The following is a 21,937-nucleotide window of genomic DNA, read 5'->3' as shown; positions in this document are numbered from 1 at the left end:
TGAACAGACCCTCAGTCTCCTGTCTTTTAGACAAAGACAGGAAAATAAGATGAGATTTAAGATAATTACCACTATTACTAAAAATGATAAAATATAGCCATTTTTAAAACTCTTTTTTAACAGTGGTGATTACCTTTTGGGAGTAAGAGTTGATATATGCATGGCTAATAAATACTATGTTTCTTTCAATGAGCAAATACTAATCTAGTGAAGTTGTTCACCTTTATTTCATAGTAACCAGGAGTTTTTATGTAAAGACAAGTGATTACCTGTTTTTGAATTATGTATGATTTTGAGAACTGTATAATAACTTTTTTAAAAAGCATGTCAAGCTGTATTTTTACACATTTACTCATTCCATAATTTATTAAGTGCCAACTATGACCTATGTGTTAGAGATACCAAGAAAAGTGCCTTAGGATTTTGATTTTTTGTGGAAAGCCATTTCTCTGGTGTTACCTTCTGACTATTAATGCTTGGCCACATACACATGTGCGTACACACACACACACACACACACACACACACACACAAAGGATATGAGCCATGAATCCAAATACCATGTTAGTGCCTGGAGTCATCTGAAAATCTAGATGGATTGATTTCCTTTTTCAGTTTTCTCTGGATATGTGTTCACACATCTTATGTTCATTCTTCTTAGAATACTAATATAGAAAAGTATCTGTACATATCTTTTCCAAAACATTAACATTATTAAGATTTTAGATAACATATCCTCATTAGCTAATTTCCTTTTCTGTTCCTTTTTCATCCACTTGCCTTCTTCCTCTTACATTCTTAGCAGTTTTAGGGATCTTCTTTGGAAAATACAATTAACAGCTAGGAGGCTAGTCAAGGAGCATCCTATTCCCAAGTCAGAAGTTAAGCCTTGAAATCCAGATACATAAACCCATTCTCAAATTGGTATTTCTTGTACATTTAAGCTTTATGTTGTAAATACTGAGCTTTGGATGCTTTACCTCCAGAAAGAGTAATCTACAGAAGGAGACCAGCCTCTACAAAGGGAAAGTCAATCTTGATCCCTCTTGATGCTTTGAGTCCCAGGTCTTAAGAGCTTGCTCCCTAAACCCTGCTATTGACTTTTTTTTTTTTTTTTTTAATCTAGTCTTGACTGCTCTCTATTTAATCCTGCCTTTTACTTACCCTTTGGAGATACTACATCCTAATTCAACTCTGAGGTAGAAATCCATAGAGGAACAAATCAAACACATTAATGTTAAAGCAAAAACAAGACAAAATGCTCCATCATCTTCGTCAAATCAAGTGCTAAATTCCATCCTAAATTCTATACTCAGGTGTTTGATTTAGAGGAAATTCCAAATTTATAAATGGATTATGTATCCAGTGTTCCTTTTGACTTAGAAACTCAGGACCCACATTCCTATAGAAATGATGGTATAAATGCCATACCAGATACATTATAAGTAAAAAGTTAAAGTTTCCACAATATTACGTAGTAACTATTTGCTCCTTCTGAGGCCAAAATATAAGTCCTTCATTTTTTCTTTAATTGTTTTGGTATCATGTGATTTTACATTCTGGCATTTTTCAAATCAAAATTAATCTTAAAGTTGATCTACTTTCCTTTTCTTTTTTTCCCCTGAAAAGCTGTTAAATTTATGGTACATATTACCTACCATTACCAACAATGGGGTCTTAAATCTTTACCTCAAATGTAATATCCTAACTATATCTGAGTATTTATAATTATTAATGTAGGGAAGGGAGATACATTCCAAGTTTGATAGCTGCATTTTGTTCTGCCCATCATATTATTCCAGTTAGGGATTCAGTTAATCCTTATATTGAAACTATAGTTTTATTTTCACCAGCTGCCTCTGGACAACACAGTGTCTCCCTTTATCCAGAATATTTAACCAGTTTCTCTGAATTTTCTTCCATAGCATATGAATTACCCCAGATTCTGTCCCATCTATTAAAAACAACAAACCTCCTCCTACTCTGTGGCTTTCCTCTGGCTGTGGCCCTATTTCCTTTCTTTTACAGTCAGAGTTCCTTTAAGGATATCTGCACACGTTCTGCTGAATAGAGGTATCATGATTTATGCAACCTGTTCCCTTTTAATGGACATCTAAGATAGAAATTATAATCAATATGCTTTGCTCAACATCCTTGAACAAATATCTTTGCACATTAGTGCAGATATTTCTGTAGAATACAATTCCAGAATCTGAGGGAATGCACATTACGGTTTGCACTGCGTGCTGCCAAAAATTTGTTCAAAATCCTAACCCCAGTGTCCCAGAATATGGCCTTTTTTAGAGATGGGGTCCTCATGGAGGTAGTCAAGTTAAAATGAGCATATTAGGATGGGTTCTAGTCCAATGAGTGGTATCTTTGTAAGAGGAAATCTGGACATGGACATGCAGAGGGAAGAGATATGGATGTAAAGGAAAACAACCACATAAACATGAAGACAGCCATCTATAAAAGCCAAGAAGCGAAGCCAGGTACAGATCCTTCTTTCATATACTGAGAAGGAACTAATCCTTTCAACACCTTGATTTTGAATTTCTAGCCTCCAGAACTGTGATTTCTGCTATTTAAGTCACTCATTTGGTAGTACTGTTATAGCAGCCCTAGAAAACTTATAAAGCACACTTGCAAAAAAAACCTCCAAAATAGCTGTGACAATTTATATCTTAACCAACCATGTAGAAGGGTAGCTTTCTCCTCACCCCTCACCAATACTTAAATATTAACCTTTGCAATGTTTAGTTAATTTCTAAGACAAATAAATGGTATTGCTTTTCTTTTTTTAATTTTTTGATGTTTATTTATTTTTGAGACAGAGACAGAGCATGAGCAGGGGAGGGGCAGAAAAGGAGAGAGACATAGAATCTCAAGCAGGCTCCAGGCTCTGAGCTGTCAGCACAGAGCCTGACATGGGGCTCAAACTCACGAGCCCTGAGATTGTGACCTGAGCCGAAGTCAAACGCTTAACCAGCTGAGCCACTCAGGCGCCCCTGGTATCTCTTTTCAAGGCACACTTCTCTGATTTTTTTTAATGCAGATTTAGCATCTCTGGAGTTTTATTTCCTTTTAAAATACCTAAAATGGACTCAAATGAATTGATACTACCAAATAACTATTCAAATCTAACTACATGATTTCAGTATAGTTTCATACAATGATAAAAAAGGATTAAAAAATATTTATCTTTTAAAAATGTTTAACTACTCATTTACTTATTGACAATCTACAGCAAAATTTTCATTCTCTATGATTATCACACATAGCATGAAGTTTATTCCTAAAAGGCAAAAGCTAAACAATTGGCAACTACACACTTTAAAAAGTAATTTCGTACTTATAGCATGTGAAAATCTAGTAATCCAATTCATAATGTATTAAGGATTATGCTTTTGAAGTAAATTAATTACTGGCCTTCCCATTAGAAATACACTGTTGGAAATTGAGCATTTAGCAAATGCTCTAAAATGTTCTAAAATGATATCATAAGTTTTAGGAGCATTGTAGTAACATTAAAAAAATATATACCCTGTAGGGTTGTAATTGCTTGAAAAAGTTCTTTTTGGGAGATAGTAATAAGGTACATATGTCCCCAAATCACTATTTTGTTAATATGCTCATCTTGTTTAAGGATTATTTTCTATCTTCTCTTTCACGGATTTTTGTTGGTCTTTGCATGAGTTAACATGTGAACTTTCAGGTTATTTGACTGGACAAACCTCTTGTGACAGCTTTCAAAGGGACACACAAAACGTTTCTCCCCAGTATGGATACGTACGTGGGTACGCAAATTGTAGTCCAGGGAAAAACGTTTTCCGCACCCTTCAAAAGTACACCGAAATGGCCTCTCTCCAGTATGAACCAGAAAATGTCTTTTTAGTTTTGCACTCTCATTGAATGCTTTCCCACATTCTGCACATACATGATCTCGGGGAGCATGAACGAGGAGATGCCTTCTCAGGGAAGCTCTATTCTTTAACTTTTTTGTGCATCCACTGTGAGGACAAACAATTCTTTCTGGAGCATCATATTCCTTATTTTTTGTGGGCTTCTTTCTAGCAAATTCTGCAAACTGTTTAGGATCTGATACATCAGTGCTGGGTATTCCTCCAGGAGAAAGCTTCTTGCCTGTCTCATACTCTGAATACTCAAGCTGTGAATTCTCTCCAGTCTGCTGAGAAAGTTCTTGTTTTGCCCCTTTTTGCACACATTTCAAGGATTTTCCCAGAAGCGAGCTTGCAGTAAGAACCTGTTGAGAAAGCTCTTGTTCTGATTCTTCTTCCTCGTAGTTAAGGGACTTCAGTGAGTCTTCTTCCAGGATGGGTTCAGAAAACTCACCTCTTATTATGCATTCTATGTAACAATCAGAGAAGGAATCTTCTCCAACAACTAGGTGGCTACTTTCAAAGAATACACCTTCATCTTCTAAGGCCCATGGCATGTCAAAAGGTTCTTGTTGGGCTGGCCGTGGCTTGGATGGCTTTGGTTTATCCCCACTGAAGGCTCTTCTACCCAAGCCTTTCCAGCCACAAGTCTTTACCTTTTTCTTCAGTTGCTGGTCCATATTGTCGTGTTGCTTCTTCCTTGAAGGTTCGTACCAGGATATATCAACCACTTCCAGGTGATAGTGATCTGAGTAAACTGCCTTCAGCAAACACCTGCTTTGAGATAGTAACCTTTAGATAAACTATATTCCAACTTTAGAACCACTGTCAGAGCTTAAAAAATGGCCTCAAACTCACTTTTTAATAGTGAAATGGCTGCATTTGCCTCTTCTCTGACAAACCCAAGAAAGTAAGAGAATGAGCTGTGACACAGGATGTGGGTTATAACTAGATCTTATGTGGGGGTCCCCACAAATTATCTGCCCTCTCCAACTGACCACCTAATGTTTACTGGGTACTCACTATGTGCTAGCCCTACTCTAGGCTGCTCATAGGTTGAGATCTATCAGTAAGTAGACATACAAAAAATCTGTGCCTCACGAGTATACAGTCTCGTGAATATACAAAATAAGTTATTTATTTATATTATAGAAGAAGAAATATATTTTCTTATATAACACTGTTGGGAAATTCAAATTAAATAATGCATATAAAGTGCTTAGCACAGATCATGGCACAGAGCAAATGCTGAATGTTTATGTGAGCTAGTGTTATTTACCTTTGTATTCATTAAATATATGGTGGATCCTGTGATGTTCCAGATACTATTCTAGACCAAGGGTGGCTTTTTTTTTTTTTTTAATTTAATAAAGAGCTAGATTTAAGCGTTGTGGGCCCTATGGTCTATGTCATAACTGTTCAACTCTGCATTTTGTCATACGGAAGCAGCCATGGATGATACATAAAGGACGAACATGCATTCCAACAAAACAAGCAGAGGCTGGATTTGGCCCATGTGTAGTTTCTGTTTCTTCTTCACAAGATGGAGATTCAGAAAGAAGACACATGAAATCCATGCGTTGCCATCTTTTACGAGTATAAGCCAAAATAAAGGCAAGTGGAGTTTAGCCTTGAATAGTTTTCTTTTTCTTAAAAATCTAAAAGTGGGGTGCCTGGGTGGCTCAATCAGTTCAGAAAAATCTCTTGATTTTGGCTCAGGTCATGATCTCATGGTTCATGAGTTCGGGGCCCACATGGGCTCCATGCTGACAGCCTGCTTGGGATTCTGTCTCTCTCTGCCCCTCCCCACCCTTCTCACTCTCTCTGTCTCTCTCAAAATAAATGAATTAATTTAAAAAATTTCAAAAATCTAATAGCAATACTATAAAAGTTAGAGCATGAATATGATATAGTCTAAGAGCCTTTTGCTTAATGTTACAATTGTGTGCCTTATAGAAGATCTCTTAATTTTATTGTCCTGATGTCCTGCTGTAGGACAAAAATTAAAATGCTTTTTATAAAGGAGTAAATGTGAAGGTAATGGACAGAAAACTAACAGCTTGAAAATATTTTTAAATAGCTACATTTAAAAATACCACCTCAAAAGAATCATGCTATTTGCACAGCATCAAAACAAAACATGTTTTTCAATTGCTATGGGAAGATTTTTGAAATGCCTTCTTGAACATTTATATATATAAATATACAATGCATAATGTTTTATGTAAATTACAGACTTAAAATATAAATTATAGGGTCACTGGGTGGCTCAGTAGGTAAAGCATTCTACTTCAGCTTAGGTCATGATCTCAGGGCTAGTGAGTTCGAGCCCCGTATTGGGCCCTGTGCTGGCAGCTCAGAGCCTGGAGCCTGCTTTGGATTCCATCTTTCTCCCCTCTCTCAAAATAAATAAACATTAAAAAATTAAATATAAATTATAAATAAATTATTTATGTACAATACGTAAATGTTTTATATATATAAATTGCTAAGGGAAGAAATTTGAATTTCTTCTTAAACATTTGTATATACATTTCTATGTAATATATATATATACAAATGTTTAAGAAACTTAAAACATTTCCTTAGCAATTGAAAAGCACAGGTATTTAAAAATATTTTCTTTTTTTTTATTTTTTTAAATTAATTAATTAATTAATTAGTTTTTTAATTTTTTTTTAACGTTTTATTTATTTTTGAGACAGAGAGAGACAGAGCATGAACGGGGGAGGGGCAGAGAGAGAGGGAGACACAGAATCGGAAGCAGGCTCCAGGCTCCGAGCCAACAGCCCAGAGCCCTACGAGGGGCTTGAACTCACAGACCGCGAGATCGTGACCTGAGCTGAAGTCGGACGCTTAACTGACTGAGCCACCCAGGCGCCCCTAAAAATATTTTCAAGCTATATATATATGTGTGTGTGTATATCTATCTATCTATCTATCTATACATGTATATCTATGTATATATATACACACATATATATATATATATATAGATATATAAAATGTTAAATGGTACAAGTATTATTATTTATTGCTTCTTTTAAAAAGGTGAAATAAACCAGGAGACTGTATTCAGGAAAATTTGCCTAACAAAATCTTGTTCTCTTAGCTAAAAATTATTCTTGATCTTTTCTTTTTTGTATTAATGAATATAACCTCTTTGGACAAAATCACTAGCAATCAGTCTAAAGTTTGAGTAGGATAATACAAAACTCCCCTCCCCCATTGAGGCCATTTAAAATACGTGCAGTTTGGTTTGATTCCAGCTTTTCTCTCCAAGTTTATGTCTTGCTAATTTCAGCTCCCCTATTTTATTTTCAGCCATAATAAACTCTCCCTCCAATAAAGCAGTATGCTGTTCCTTCTTAATCCTGCCCACCCTCACTCCTCCTTCCCTTATTAGTGCGCACACACACTCACACAAGCTCATTTCTCATCCATATTTCTGACCTCTGCTTAAACATCACTTCCTCAAGCAAGTTTCCCTTCATTCTTAGGCTCAGTTAGGTTCCCAAAACTTCCTCTTTTACACTGATCAGTCTCTGGTACCGATTACTTTAAGATCTGTCTTACCTATTAGACTGTAAGGTCTATGAGGGCAAGGTCCTCTTCTGCTTTCTTTATTCATATGTCCCAGGGCTTAGAACGTTTGTCTAATGAAATGAATTCATATATATGCATTAGTAATCATACTGGTGATACTGGTTTAGCAAATCTATAAAATTAATTTACTAAAAAATTATTTGTGACTTTCAAAACACTTAATGTAGAGGTTCCAAAAAGTTGATTATCAATGATGCCAAATGTTCCCTAGAAAAAGACATCTAATTAGGAGATCGGGATTGAAAGAGAGAAGTATTTTCTTTATGAACTTATCAAAGCCAAATGTAGCCCTTACTTTTCTAAGCTAGATTTTATTTGACAGATCCTCCCATTTCTTACACAAAATTCAAGCTTGTGAGTGATGTAAAAACTGAAATACTAACTTACTAACTTATTATGGGAAATCCAGTTTATATAACAAGTACATTCTCTGTTGGTGGAAATAACTATTTGGAAAATGTACTCGGTAAACATGGTGTTAAGACAGAATCTGGATATTAAATACTTAATGGTATGACAATAATATAATTTTATGTTTCTCAAACTGGCATAAAGGTGCTTCCAAGAGTGCATCATTTACTTATTCAATCATTTGACAAATATTTAGTACCAAACATTGTTCTAGGTGTTCACCCTAGAACAGTAAAAAAAGATCCAAAGTTCCTGGTTTTCATGGAGCTTTTATTGTGTAAAATAAAAATGTAAGTAAACAAAATGGTTTCAGGTTGAGTAAAATGCTATGAAGTATAAGCGATTAGAGTATGAGAAGGAAAGGAAATGGGGGAGGCCATCTTAAGGAAGAATGTCTGCAACAGCATCCAAGGTGGGGGGGGTGGGGCATTAGGCTTAGGCTGAGACCTGAAAAAAAAAAAAAGTATCAGCCAGTGGAAAGAGGTGGGAGGAGAGTGCTCTTTCCAGGTTATAGCAGGGAGTACAAAGGGATTTGCGTGCTGGAGGACAAAGGAAGACATGTTTATTACAGACTGTGGCTGGCACAGACCGGAGTGGTCTGAGTAAGGTGGGGGACCTTGCAGAATCTTGTGAGCCAGGGGAGCCATTTACATTTCTTTCACAAACCCATGGGAACCATTACAGGGTTTCTTTCAAACCAGGAAATAGCATGCTCTGGCTGAGGTTAAACAGGTGTGTGGAGAGTAGACTTAGGGAGGCAGGGGTGAAAGCAGAAAAATCCATTAGGCTATTTAGCAGTCCAGAAAGAGTGCTGGTGTTGGTAGTGAAGATGAAATGGCGGGAGAGGGAAAACAGAGGTAGAACGTTCTAAACTTCCTTGAGGATTGGATAAAGGGAGTAAGGCAAACAGGGAAAACAATAATGACCAAGCGGTGCTCGGTTTTTTGCTGGAGTAACTGGTAGATGGTTGTGTCACTTTCAGAGATAATCAGAGGAGGGAAGAAATGGAAAACGGCTATACTCTCTTGAGTTAATAATGTGAACATTTTAATATAAATATTTTAATATAGATCTAGCCATTTGTTGCAGTGAAATATATGAATTTTTCAAACAAAATTTAAAAAATGCAACTTCAAGGAAATTTCAAACAGGCATCTATTTTCATGAAAGTGTATTTGTTTCCCTCCTTTATCTGTGTTAGAAGTTTGAGGCCGGTGGCCCAAGGCAGTTAAACACTAGAAGTCTCCTAGCCAAGGTCCGTCCCCACTGGTTCTAGGATGATGAAACCCTTCCTGTCCATGGTTTTTCAAAACCTTTTGAACAGGACCCACGTTAAAATACATTCTAAGTGGTGAACTCAATACCACACACCTTCCCCCATATCTGAAAAAAAAGGGCAGAGATCCACGAAACAAGACTTACCCATGCACTCTGATATTTCCTTCCAAAAGAAAGACCAAGAAGAAACTGTTACTGGCGCCCCCCAACAGCAGCTGAAATCTTCCCTGCTTTACGCTCCGCCTACTATACCCGCCCTCTTTTTGATGGACACATTCAAATTAGGCTACACCTACATTTCAACTCTGCATTGCTTAGGCTGGAGTTTCCTAGAAAAGGCTCTACCAAACCTGTTTCGGTAAGGACATCAGGTAGCAGTGAAGTGGCAGATCGTGTGGCTTTGCTCTGCCCAGGTCACGGTTGGCCGCCTACACCTGCCTCCCCCGCCCCGCCCCGCGTCACCTTTAGCTGAGAGCCTGCCCTGTAGGGGTGACCCCACCCCCCACCCCGCCCCGGGACACCTCAGTGCCTGGTCCCTCACCACGTGGGCAAACCTGTTTGAATTCCAGTCGCCTAGTTTTAGCCTGTAGTAGAGGCACTCAGTGTCTGTTGAACAAATCAACTTAGGTATAATCATATTTATACAGTTATTTTTCAATGAAATGAAAATCCAGTGGTGGAAGCAGTTTTTACCTACTAGAAAAAGTTTACCCAAACGCACACCACACCTTGCTCTGCACTCTCTTACCCTCCCCCAGCCTCTACTCCCCACCCCACCTATCTCCAGCCTCAGAATTACTGCTTTTTTTTCTTTTTCGGGCATTAATGTGACTGTTCATATCCTTAAAGGTAACACAACTCACTTTGAAAGCCGCGGTCAATCAACGCTTGCCATTGGCTATGGTCTAGTGAAGTTTAATAGTTCGTGTAAGCACACAGACCATTAAAACAAAAACCCAAATCAATGTTTAAAAACCTCTTAAGTTTTACTTGAAGCTTGCCTCCAATTCACATATATATCTGGGAACAGTTTTCCACGCTATTTTTTTTTTTAATTTGTTTTGAATGAATATCAGTTGTGAGGTCAGAAAGTAAAAGATCATTTCCAATGGGGGAAATATGTGAACTGTTTTTCTAGGTGTTATTACCTTATCTGCCCTGGTAGTCATACCAGATCCTCATCCGTTTGAGATTGAAGTTACATGAAGCTTCTTCGCTCCTTACCTTGTTATATATTATTTGTAGGTGAGTTTCTGAAGGCAAAAATTGTGAGAAACTGCTTCTCTCCTGTTCTCTGTGGCGCCATACTATGGTCTGTATAAACTTTATAGACAAGTTTTCAGAGCTGGTTTTCACCAGCCCTTTTTTTGGTGATAAAAATGTTAATTTTTTAGGTTTCAATAGAAATACCACTTCCAAGAATTCTAATAGACCATTCTTTCCAAGCCTTTATATGGCAATGTCATTGGTCAGTCAAGCCTTTATATGTCAATGTCATTGAAAGTCCCCCTCATCGCCGGAGGTATCTCTCTGTCTTTCTGTGTATCATCATATTTATATACATATGTAAAAATATAAATAAGTGACATATAATCATGTATCTATAATTTATATGTATAGATAATATATTAAGAGATAAACATGTTTTATTTGAATATATACATATAAATTATATATACATTATATATCACTTATATTTTTATTTCAAATATAATTTATATGTAAAAGATGATGATAGTTATACATTTATATAGAAAGAGAGATATGCACACATACCTAAGCTGAAGATCCTTTCTTTTATCAAATTCACCAGACCACACCCTTTTGTTATCAGTCCCTTAACAGTTGAGACAGTACATACAATCAACTAGGTTAATTTATAATCCCTTCCTCACCACTGATTCTGTCTGTTCACTTGGTTTGTGTTAGTGTGACTTTGTCTGGAAACTGGAGACGACATATTTAGAAAATCTAAATTTACATTTCACACTCCACCTTCTACATAAATTATTTTTGCTTCTATTTTGTTTCAGCTTTCCTGAAGAAGTAAACCAAAAAGAAGGCACTCATCTGTTGTCATATGAACCTAGCTCAAGGGCAGTTCTCCAAAATGAGCTAGGGAACCAATTAAACCATGAAACAAAAGTGGGCTGCCTTTTGAAATTGGTACAAAGAGAATGGTGCATGGAAACAAGTAATTTTTTGGATGCTGGAATTTTAGTCATAGTAATTCTTCTACAAATAACATCTTGGCTAGTTTTTAAAAATTCTATTTTGATTACTTATTTCTGTGTTACAAACAAATATTTTCCTTAAAAAGCTTAGAATGTGAAAACTATAAATATGCTTTAATTCACTCAACACATATTTAAGGTATTTTTAGAATGTGAAATACTATAAATACTGTGAAAACTGTAAGTATGCTTTAATCCACTCAACACATATTTAAGATATTTTTTCCCCAGATAGGCCACTGTTCTAGGCCCTGAGGGTATGGATCCCTGGCCTTCTGGAGTTTGCAGGCTGAAGTAGCAGGGCCGGAAACTAGGGTGAGGCAAATAACTCACAGGTTTCCCCACAGAAAAATTTAAGGAATGCCAAAAAATTTGGTAACTAGAATTAATGATATTATATTTTTTAGTTTTTTAACTATATTTTTGAATTTTTCTTTTCCTTTTTTTTAAATTAAATTTTAATTAACATACACTGCAATATTGGTTTCAGGAGAATTCAGTGATTCATCACTTACATATAACACCCAGTGCTCACCAGGACAAGTGCCCTCTGTAGTGCTCATCACCCATCTAGCCCATCCCCCACCCACCTCCCTCTATCAACCTAGTGTGTTCTCTGTCATCAAGAGTCTCTCGTGGTTTGTTTCCCTTTCTTCCCTTCCCCACCCCTTTCCCATATGTTCATCTATCTGTTTTGTTTCTTAAATTCCACATATGAGTGAAATCATATGGTATTTTTCTTTCTCTGATTGATTTACTTCACTTAGTGTAATACACTCTAGCTCTATCCACGTCATTGCAAATGGCTACAATTAATATTTTAATGCAGTATTTAAAAAAATAAAAGTTAGTGCAAAAATCCATAGTGAATAAATATCAAAAACTCAAATAAAGGCAGACAGCTAAATAATCATGGTTTGTAAATGTCAAATGCAGCTATTATTAGGACCATGAAGGGTAGGCATTTGGTGTTAGGGGAGCCCATAATGGGAGGCTGTGATGGAATCTGGAAGTTCAGGGAAGGTTCCCTCAGAACTGCTATGATGCTATGATCTGAAGGCAGTTTGGAAGGCAAAACTTCTCTAACAGTAGAGGGAATAACCATTTAAGGAGGGACAGCAAGAGAGAATGTGCATTGCTAAACTCTTGGGCCTTGTAGGCCATGGTAAGAAGTTAGATCTTCATCCTAAGAGTAATGGGAATGGACTGTTACCAGAAAGCATGTCATATGTAAATGTGTATTAACCTTAAACTTGTAAACTGTTGTATCATTGTTGGAGCTTCAATCTGTGTTTGATCTAGCTAATACTAACTGAATGCTTTACATGCATTGTTCATTTTAGTATCTAGAAATCAAGTTTATAAAATTATTATCTTTACTATTATTATTATCATCATTTTATTTGCATTTAAAAATGATAATTCAGAGGAGCCAAAAAAGCAAGTAAGTAAACTAAGCACCTAAATTCAGATTAGAACTCAAGTGTCATACCTGTTAGAATGGACTTCATCAAAAAAGGCAAGAGATAACAAATACTGGGTAGACATGGGGAAAAGAGAACCCCTGTGGGATTAGAAATTGGTGCAGCCACTGAGGAAAGCAATATGGAAGTTTTTTGAAAAATTAAAAATAGAACTACCATATGATCCAGCAATCCCACTTCTAGAAATACATCCAAAGGATATGAAAATATTAACTCAAAAAGATATCTGTACCTCCATGTTCATAGCAATATTATTCGCAAAAGTCAAGACATGGAAATAACTAAGTGTCTATAGATGGATGAATGGATAAAAAAGTTTTGGTGTATAAATATAACAGAATATTACTCAGCCATAAAAAAAAAAAAAGAAAAAGAATCCCTAACATTTGTGACAACATGAGTGGAATTTGAAGGCATTATGTTAAGTGAACTAAGAGAAAGACAAATACTCTACAATAGCACTTATGTGTAAAATATTTAAAAAAAAGAAGAAAGAAAGAAAGAAAGAAAGAGAGAAAAGCAAAAGAGATCACAGTTGTGGTTACCAGAGGCAGAGAGTGGGGGAAAACAGGAATTGGAGGAAGGTGGTCAAAAGGTACAACTTCTGTTTATAAGGTAAAGAAGTACTAGGGATGAGACACATGACATGATGACTATAGATAACACTGATCTATGATATATGGGAAAGGTGAGAGAGTAAATCCTCAGAGTTCTCACCACATGGAGAAAGTTTCTTCCCTTTTTTCCTTTCTTTCCTTTTATTATATCTAGATGAGAAGATGGATGTTAGCTGAACCTATTGTGGTAGTCATTTCATAATGATGCAAAAAACCATCATGCTGTACACCTTAAACTTATACAGTGATGTATGCCAATTAGTTCTCAGTAAGACTGCAAAAAAATAGAACTCAAGTGTGCTTAATTATTTGAGATATAGCATTTTACATTATATTATGGCGTTTTAGAGATGCCATCATTTTATAAGAAGTCTCTTCTTGCTTTATTATTTTCTGTCATTTATACTGCCTATTTACATACTTATTTGGTACTGATAGCAACCTTATGAATTGTTATTACCCATTTTATGGATAAAGAAGTGGATAAGTCAGTAATGTCAAATGCTTTCTTCAAAGCTGTGCAGGTATTCCTTTATGGGCCAAAGTTTAGACCCCAAGTCTTTCTATCTTGACACCAAGTTTAAAGCTAATTTTTTCAAGTTCAGTCAGTTGTTTAAAGAGCTTTTAAAATGTATTTTTAGAGTTTCTCTACAAAAAACAAAAAACAAAAAAAACCCAAAACCCAATCAATAATCGATGTTTCTACCTAGAATGTGATATCTTAGTAGATGATGACTTTTAAGAGGGCATAATAAGGCACATTTTGACTCTGCACTTTTTTAAAAAAATGAGATATAATTGACATAAACATAATATTAGTTTCAGGTGTATAACATGATTATATACATATATGGGTAGTGAAATGGTCCCCATAAAAATCCAGTTAACATCCATCGCCACAAAGTTACATTTTTTTCTCGTGATGAAAACTTCTGGTAATTATTTTCTTAGCAACTTTCAAATACACAATTTATGGTATTATTAGTATTAGAGTCACCAGGCTATACGTTACATCTCTATGACTTAGTTGTTTTATAACTGGAAGTTTGCCCCTTTTGGCCCACTTCCCCCAGAGGTGGCAGTGGGGAGCGGAAGAAATAGGTGAGGGTGGACTCTGTGCTTTTTGTTTTTTGGTTTTTTGTTTTAAATCTAAGTGGAAGCTGTTTGGTACTTCACACTGACAAGATTGAGACTTGTCATTATACTGTCATACGTTTCAACAGTCTTTATGCTCTTTAGACAAAAGCTGTAACCACACAAATATTGTCATGTTTCATTTTCTCTGGGAGAATTCAGCCGTGGGCTTAAGTGCAGGACCTACAAGCTATATTTCAGACTGCATATTCTCTTTGAGCTTTGGCAATGATTTGTGAATGTTATTATTTGGCAGTTTCATAACATCCTTTTTTCCTCTGAAGAATGGACTATTCACATAACCTCTCTTCCTACTAAAGAACCTATTAAAATTGGGTTCACCTGAAGAAAATTTTCAGGGCCTCCTCTAACTTGAATTAGTTCCTGCCTTATTCTTTCCCATAAAAAATTTTTGGAGTCAACCTCAGATTTCATGGTCTTTGAAAAAACATATATTTTGAGGTACTTTTGGATTTAAGGAAGAATTGCAAAGATGATACGGAGAGTTCTCATATATCCCTTCACTCAGCTTCCCCTGATGTTAATGTCTTACATAACCAATGTGTATTTTGTACAGGTAAGAAACCAACATTGTCACAATACTATTAACAAAATTTTATTTGGATTTCATCAGTTTTCCCACTAATTAAAAAAAAAAAATCTGTTCTAGGATTCATTGCAGATGCTAGTTTGCATTTAGGATCTGGTTAATGGACAGACACGAGCTCCACAATCTAATTCTAGTTCCAGCCCAGAAAAATGTAATGTATGTCTTAGAATTTTGTCTCTAATACCACTCCTCCCATGAAATTTACCACCAACCCTGATTCCAAATTTATATCTCTTTCAAGATGCAAATCAAGAGTCATACCTCTCAGAAAACCTTTTGGAAACTCAGTGCCATCTCTGTGTAGAAGTACCGTGGCTTTTAGGGATATATTCTATACAACATAATCGGCCATTTAACAATACCTTTACAGGTCTTTTGTATCTGTAATGTGGTAAGTGGAAAACCAGTAAAATACACGTTGGTGCAAGAGAAGATCATTGTGACACATTATTCCTCCAGGCTTTTTGAGGTGTATATACTTTAAATAGAAAACCTGTAGAACATTGTGGTTACTGTTTTATATTATTTTTGAAGTGATAAAATTAGATGGTGACATATCTACAAATAAAATTACTAGTTGTGAGGTACACAATTACGTATAGTCCTTTTTTTTTTTTTTTAATTTTCAGATCTAAATTCATGTTGTTCAAACTGTGAGTTGGAACCCATTAATGAGTAGTTACCAGTATTTTGTCAGAGTCAAAACAGTTTGAAGGGCTCCTGGGTGGCTCAGTTAAACATCTGACTCTTGGTTTTGACCCCCCGCCACGATCTCACGATTCCTGAGATTGAGCCCTGCATCAGGCCGGTGCTGACAGCCCGGAGCCTACTTGAGATTCTGTCTCTTCCTCTCTCTCTCTCTCTCTGCCTCTCTCTCTCTGTCTCTCTCAAAATAAATAAACTTTAACAGGTTTGAAAAATGTAGATCTAAATAATTTGTGTATATGTGTCATTAGAAACAGATCAAAATGGGTAAATGTATGAACATCAGTGATTCAGACAATCTTTAAAAAAATTTTTTTTTAATATTTATTTATTTTTGAGAGAGAGAGACAGAGTACAGGCTGGAGAAGGGCAGAGAGAGAGAGAGAGAGAGAGAGAGAGAGAGAGATACACAGAATCTGAAGCAGGATCCAGGCTCTGAGCTGTCAGAACAGAGCCCAATGCAGGACTCGAACCCACGATCTTGACCTGAGCTGAAGTTGGACACTTATCCAACTGAGCCCCCTAGGTGCCCCCCAGACTGTCTTTAATTTTGAACTTAAATATATCTTTTTTTTTCAACTAAAAAAAAATTTCAAATGTGCTTTAAAATAAGTTGGGTAGGTGATCTACTTTATATTAATAAATAGTGCAGGTCCTCAGTTTTCCAGTTATACTTCTCCCTCCTATCCACAAGAGAGTGCAGCAGGAATAAACAAAGTAAGAATTATGTTTCTAGTTACATCCATCTTTTTAACTTGCATCATTAAATATTTTCTATAAAGTTTGTTAAAATGATGGAAAGACTTTCAATATATCAGAGCAGAGTCCAGAAACAGACCTGTACACCTGGAATGACCTGACTGACCTGTGTCCTCCCCCAAATTCATAGGCTGAAATCTAACACTCAATATGATGGCACTGGGAGGCAGAGCATTTGAAAGGTAATTAGGTTATGAAGGTAGAGCCCTCATGAATAGAATTGGTGCCCTTACAAGAAGAGGGAAGAGCTAGTTCATTCTCTTTCTACCACTGTAAAGATACAATGAGAGGCTGGCAGTCTGCAACTCAGGAAAAAAAGGCTCTCACCAGAATCAGCCATGCAGATGCCATGATCTTGACTTCCAGCCTCCAGAACTATGAGGAATAAATCTGGTATGTGGAAGCGTATGGTATTGTGGTATAGAAGTCTGAATAGACTAGGACACTGACTCATAACAAAGGTGGCAGTGGGAAAAGACTAGTGTTTCCAAAAACACTTTTGAGACCACTAGCTATCGACGTGGCAAGAAAAAGAATCTTCACCACTCATTCATACTACACACAAAAAGAAGTCCGAGATTGTAGCTTTAATTATGGATTGTAGATATAATTGTGAAAGGTAAAATAATACAACTCTGAGAAGGAAATGGAAGAACATCTTCTTAAATTTGGGGTTGAGAAAGATTTCTTAGTCAACACACAAAAAGTATTGAATAGAAAGAAATAAAAGATAAATTGGATGAGATTGAAATTATGAAATTTAAAAGGCACCATTGAAAGAATAAGGTATACCACAGTGATCTTTTGAAAAGGTAAATGAGATGCCACTTCCTTCAAGGCTTTCCATCTCCCTCAGAAAAAAATTCAGATTCCTTCCTTAGAAGACAGCCAGTGATCTGGCCGGTACCCACCACCTCTTCGTCAACTGTACTCATTTTTCTCCCAAGCCTAACCTTCTTTTCTTGTTCTTCTACAACCATGCCAAGCTCACTGACAGGATTTTTGCACTTGTCTTCTGTCTGAAATTCTCTGCCCCAGATTATCACATGCCTGGTTTTTGCTTCATTCTGGTTTCAGCTTCAGTGGTAGGCTGGGGCCAGTGTACATACATTTCTTCAAACTCTGTCGTATCTCCATGATTTATTTATTTATTTATTTTTTCATATGGAGGTTACTAACCTCCCCTCTCCTGGAGGAGGTAGAAAAGAGAGGCAGCCCAGGACCAAACTTTAATTGCCCCATTTAGGAGTACAGTCGGTAAATAGCAAAGGGCAATATAGAAAATAATGGATTTTCTTGAGTCCTCGCCAACTTTCTTCCCTTCTACTGGGATTTTTTGCTTTGGTGAATATGGAGAGTAATGGCAGAAGTTTCTGGGTATATTTTTCTCTTTCCTGCAGAGGGATCCAAGAAATTACTGCTATCGTAGGATTCTACAAGTGTTTCTTGCTTGCCGAGTCCAGGAGTCCTTTGAACCTGGGAATGGGTTTCAGATGTGCCTTTCTGGGTAAGAATCACTTATAGTCTCTACGATGGGATTTCTCCTTTCCCTAGCTTCTGGGGTTTCACCCAGGAAAGCCAGTCGTAAAATTCAAGAGAGGAAACTATTTTAAGGAATTGTCATAAAAAAGAATTCTCAAACCCAAGAGAAGATAATTTTAGCTTTGGTAACTGGAGGGACCATACCGTTAGATCCCCTTTTCTAACGTTCCCCATGTGTACCTCCACTCCCCTGTTTTTTCACCAGCATCATATTGTTCTTACCTTCTGACTCCTGTAAGTGAAGTCTCTTTAATGTTCCTAAATATTCTTTCCTTTCTGTCTCTGTGTCTTGTATATGTTTCTTCTATCGGCAATCCTCTTCCCTCTTTGGGTTCCATTTCAGGGTATTGAATTGCTGTTTTTTGTTCATTTGATACCTTCCTCCTTACAGTATGTTCAGAGAGAGTCAATTGTATATTTAATACCCTTTCAGCATTGCCACTGTAATTATTTCTAATGACATTGAATGGCTTATCCTTTCTCAAACAAAGGGGTCTCTGGGCATTTGTGTCCCCTCATTGTAAGTGCCAAGACTTCTAAACTGACACTCTCTTGTCTTTCCCTTCGGTTATTCCTTTGACAGCCACTTATTTTCCTGAACACTGATGAGATGATATCTTTTACCTCTGTGACAATTTTGAGTAGGTCCTAAGCATACCGGAAAAAAAAAAAAAAAGTGAAAACTTATTATTAGCATGCTTTTTCAGGACCTCCCTAGTCTGGTTGCAACCTATTCATCTCTTTTACACCCTCCACAGAGGGGGTAAAATTTCAGACGTCTTCTCTCTGTGGTGCCTTATCGAGATGTGGTCTGCTGCCTGTCATGAGCTAAGAAAGGTTTTCACATTTTTAAATCATTGAACAAAAAAATCAAAAGAAGAATAATATATGCTGACATTGAAGATTATATCAAATTAAAAGTTCATTAACCATGAGTAAAATGTTATTGGAAAAGAAGCGTGCCAGTTCAGTTGCCTATTGGATATGGCTATTTTGTGTATTACCCGGGCAGAGTTGAGTCATTGTGACACAAAACCTAAAGTACTTACTATCTGGTCCCTTACAGAAAAAGGTTACTGAGCCCTAAACCCCCATTTTAGCTGAGTAGGGCTGGTTCATTTGCACAATTCTGCTGTTGTTTATGCGTAGCATTAATACTGAGCCAATTATTCCCATTTACCTCAGTTGCTACAAGTGGCCAAACACTTCTGCAGTGGTCCTCCCTGTAACAAGGCTCTGTATGTTTCCTTAAGTAAGCCATTCTGATGCCTTTTCAGAATCCCCAGTCCTTCTTTGCTCTTGGATTGCCAATGACCATTATCTTCTAGCCCTAACAAAGCAGAGGACCTGGCTTTCCCTGAACCCCTCTCAGGTTGAGGCTCTTTTTTCTTCACTCCTGTCACTCCATACCATGAGAATGTTTGTGGTGAATGTTCTCCTTGTCCCTCATTGCTCCCTCCAGACCTTCCTTTTCTCTCTTCTTGCTCACACCATCCTGTTCTTTAGACGTTTAGGCTCTCAGACTGTATTACTCAGCACTACTCCTTGATGCAGTCAAATCCAAGTACCCCATGCTTACCTTAGTGATTTTGGTATCCGCGTGAGTGATTCTTCCTCACCTCTACCACCTCAGAGTTCAAACTTATCATTACCTGTAACTGTACGGATTCATAGTCTCATTTAAAAGCATCTCCGTCTGGGACCATCACTTTTAACCTTCTCAGTTCACTTCTAGTATTTCCAGTGCGATGATCTGCCATCCAGTGGCTCTTGCCTTTTCACTGCCCCTCAACTGTTCTTGCCCTTGATTCTTATCTGGTCCACCTTAGATTACATGGCTCAATTAATTTATTAATTTGGTCATAAATCCAAATCCCTGAGGTCTAATATATTTCCAGGTTCACATTTTTCTTTTTAATTTTAGAAAGATGGTAATTCCTATACTATGTTGTATAATACCATCTGCAATGAAATTGATGATAATTCCCAAAGAAGTGGGACCAGTAAAGGCTCTAAATAGCTATGTGTCTATTCAGGATGGATTTTGCTGCCAAATGGGTTGTGAACAATATTATCAAATTCTGTTTTTTTCCATGATCTTCTTAAATTATGGAAATGCAGAAAGGGATTGTGGACCTGGACTTTAAGCTGCCCTGTGCCCTGATCAGTCCATTTACTCTCCCAGTAAAGAGTAAAGGTGATACCCTGGTTAGATGTAACTCGACTTACTCTCACCTTACTTACATCCAAGCAGCTGAAGAAAACAAACAACCTTGTTAATGGGTCTCCTGCAAAATCACAAAAGCTTAACGGGAAGTCATGTCGAGCAACATAATTATTTTCACCAAGGGTAGTATCGCCCCCTAGAGGGCAGTAAGTGTTTTATGGAGATGATGTTAGTCTCCGTGTACTCAGACCTGAGCATTTACACGTGTAAAATACCTGTTTATTATGACTTACTTTCCTTTTCTTTCTTTTTTTTTTTTTTAATTTTTTTCAACGTTTTTTATTTATTTTTGGGACAGAGAGAGACAGAGCATGAACAGGGGAGGGGCAGAGAGAGAGGGAGACACAGAATCGGAAACAGTCTCCAGGCTCCGAGCCATCACCCCAGAGCCTGACGTGGGGCTCAAACTCACGGACCGCAAGATCGTGACCTGGCTGAAGTCGGACGCTTAACCGACTGTGCCACCCAGGCGCCCCTCCTTTTATTTCTTTATATTATGGTGAGGACAGTATGTGGATTTAAAAATATGTGTGTAGCTAGGTTAAATTATTACTTTATTTTTACAGTAGTAGCAAAGGTGCTAAAAAATATGTTACAAAAGTGGTCATTGTGGTCAATGAGGACAGGGTTGAGTGGTCAAATGAGTGGTCAGTGAGTGGTCAAAAGTGGACAGGATTGAGAACAACTGTTCTGGTCACTTTACTTTCTCATGTTTATGTATTTATGTGTTTATTTATATAATAGACTTTATTTTTTGGAGCAGTTTTACGTCCACAGCAAAACTGAGCAAAGGTACAGGGATTTCCCTTCTGGCCCCCACTGCCACTCATGCATGGCCTCCTCCATTACCAACATCCCCCAACAGAGTGGTTCATTTGTTACAATTGATGAACCTACACTGACACATTATTATTACCCCAAATCCATAGTTTATATTAAGGTTTACTCTTAGTGTTGTATACTATGGGTTTCGACAAAGTATAATGACATGTATCGATTATTATAGTATCATATAGTACAGGTTTCTCTGCCCTAAAAGTTCTCTGTGCTTCACCTATTCAACCCTTCTTTGCATCTCATGATTATTTCACACTGTTTTCTCTTTCCTCAAACATCTAACATCTTTTCCCAAGTCCAATCAGCTAAGTATTTTACTGAACTGAGAATTAAAAACAATTGGAAGAGAACCTCTATGCACTCCACTGTCCAACTCATCTACATCTATACCCAGGAACCTTGCATCCTTCCTTAGTAGTATGTGTGAACTGTCTGTGCTTCATTCCAAGGCTTTCCCTTCATTTATCACTGGATGCTATTTTCTCTTGACTACTCAAGGACATTGTTCAAACAATTATCCCTTTTCTCCTCCATCTTCATTTTTTTTTCTCTCTCTCTCAACACGGGAGAGAATGCCACTGACATTCAAATACA

General features: G+C 37.0%; 1 protein-coding gene across 2 annotated transcripts; it reads right to left on the bottom strand.

The window, feature by feature from the left end:
• Positions 1-1,128: 1,128 nt before the first annotated feature.
• On the bottom strand, positions 1,129-9,567 carry ZFP42 (ZFP42 zinc finger protein). Of its 2 annotated transcripts, none has more exons than XM_058720030.1 (3): positions 9,339-9,567; positions 7,476-7,555; positions 1,129-4,676 (listed from the first exon to the last, which is right to left on the bottom strand). In XM_058720030.1, the coding sequence occupies exon 3, from the start codon at positions 4,577-4,579 to the stop codon at positions 3,668-3,670; it is 912 nt and encodes a 303-aa protein (XP_058576013.1). In that variant the 5' UTR covers positions 4,580-4,676; positions 7,476-7,555; positions 9,339-9,567; the 3' UTR covers positions 1,129-3,667. The 2 variants fall into 2 exon arrangements, with proteins under 2 accessions (XP_058576013.1, XP_058576012.1); XM_058720029.1 differs by having other exon boundaries at positions 1,129-4,673.
• Positions 9,568-21,937: the final 12,370 nt, after the last annotated feature.

This window comes from Neofelis nebulosa, chromosome 3 (genome assembly GCF_028018385.1).
Source record: "Neofelis nebulosa isolate mNeoNeb1 chromosome 3, mNeoNeb1.pri, whole genome shotgun sequence".
In the NCBI taxonomy this organism is placed as follows: Eukaryota; Metazoa; Chordata; class Mammalia; order Carnivora; family Felidae; genus Neofelis; species Neofelis nebulosa.
This window is presented reverse-complemented; position numbering and strand designations above follow the sequence as displayed.

Excerpts from the sequence above, each read along its gene's own strand:
- ZFP42 (XM_058720030.1), bottom strand. The coding sequence starts at position 4,579 with ATGGACCAGCAACTGAAGAAAAAGGTAAAGACTTGTGGCTGGAAAGGC.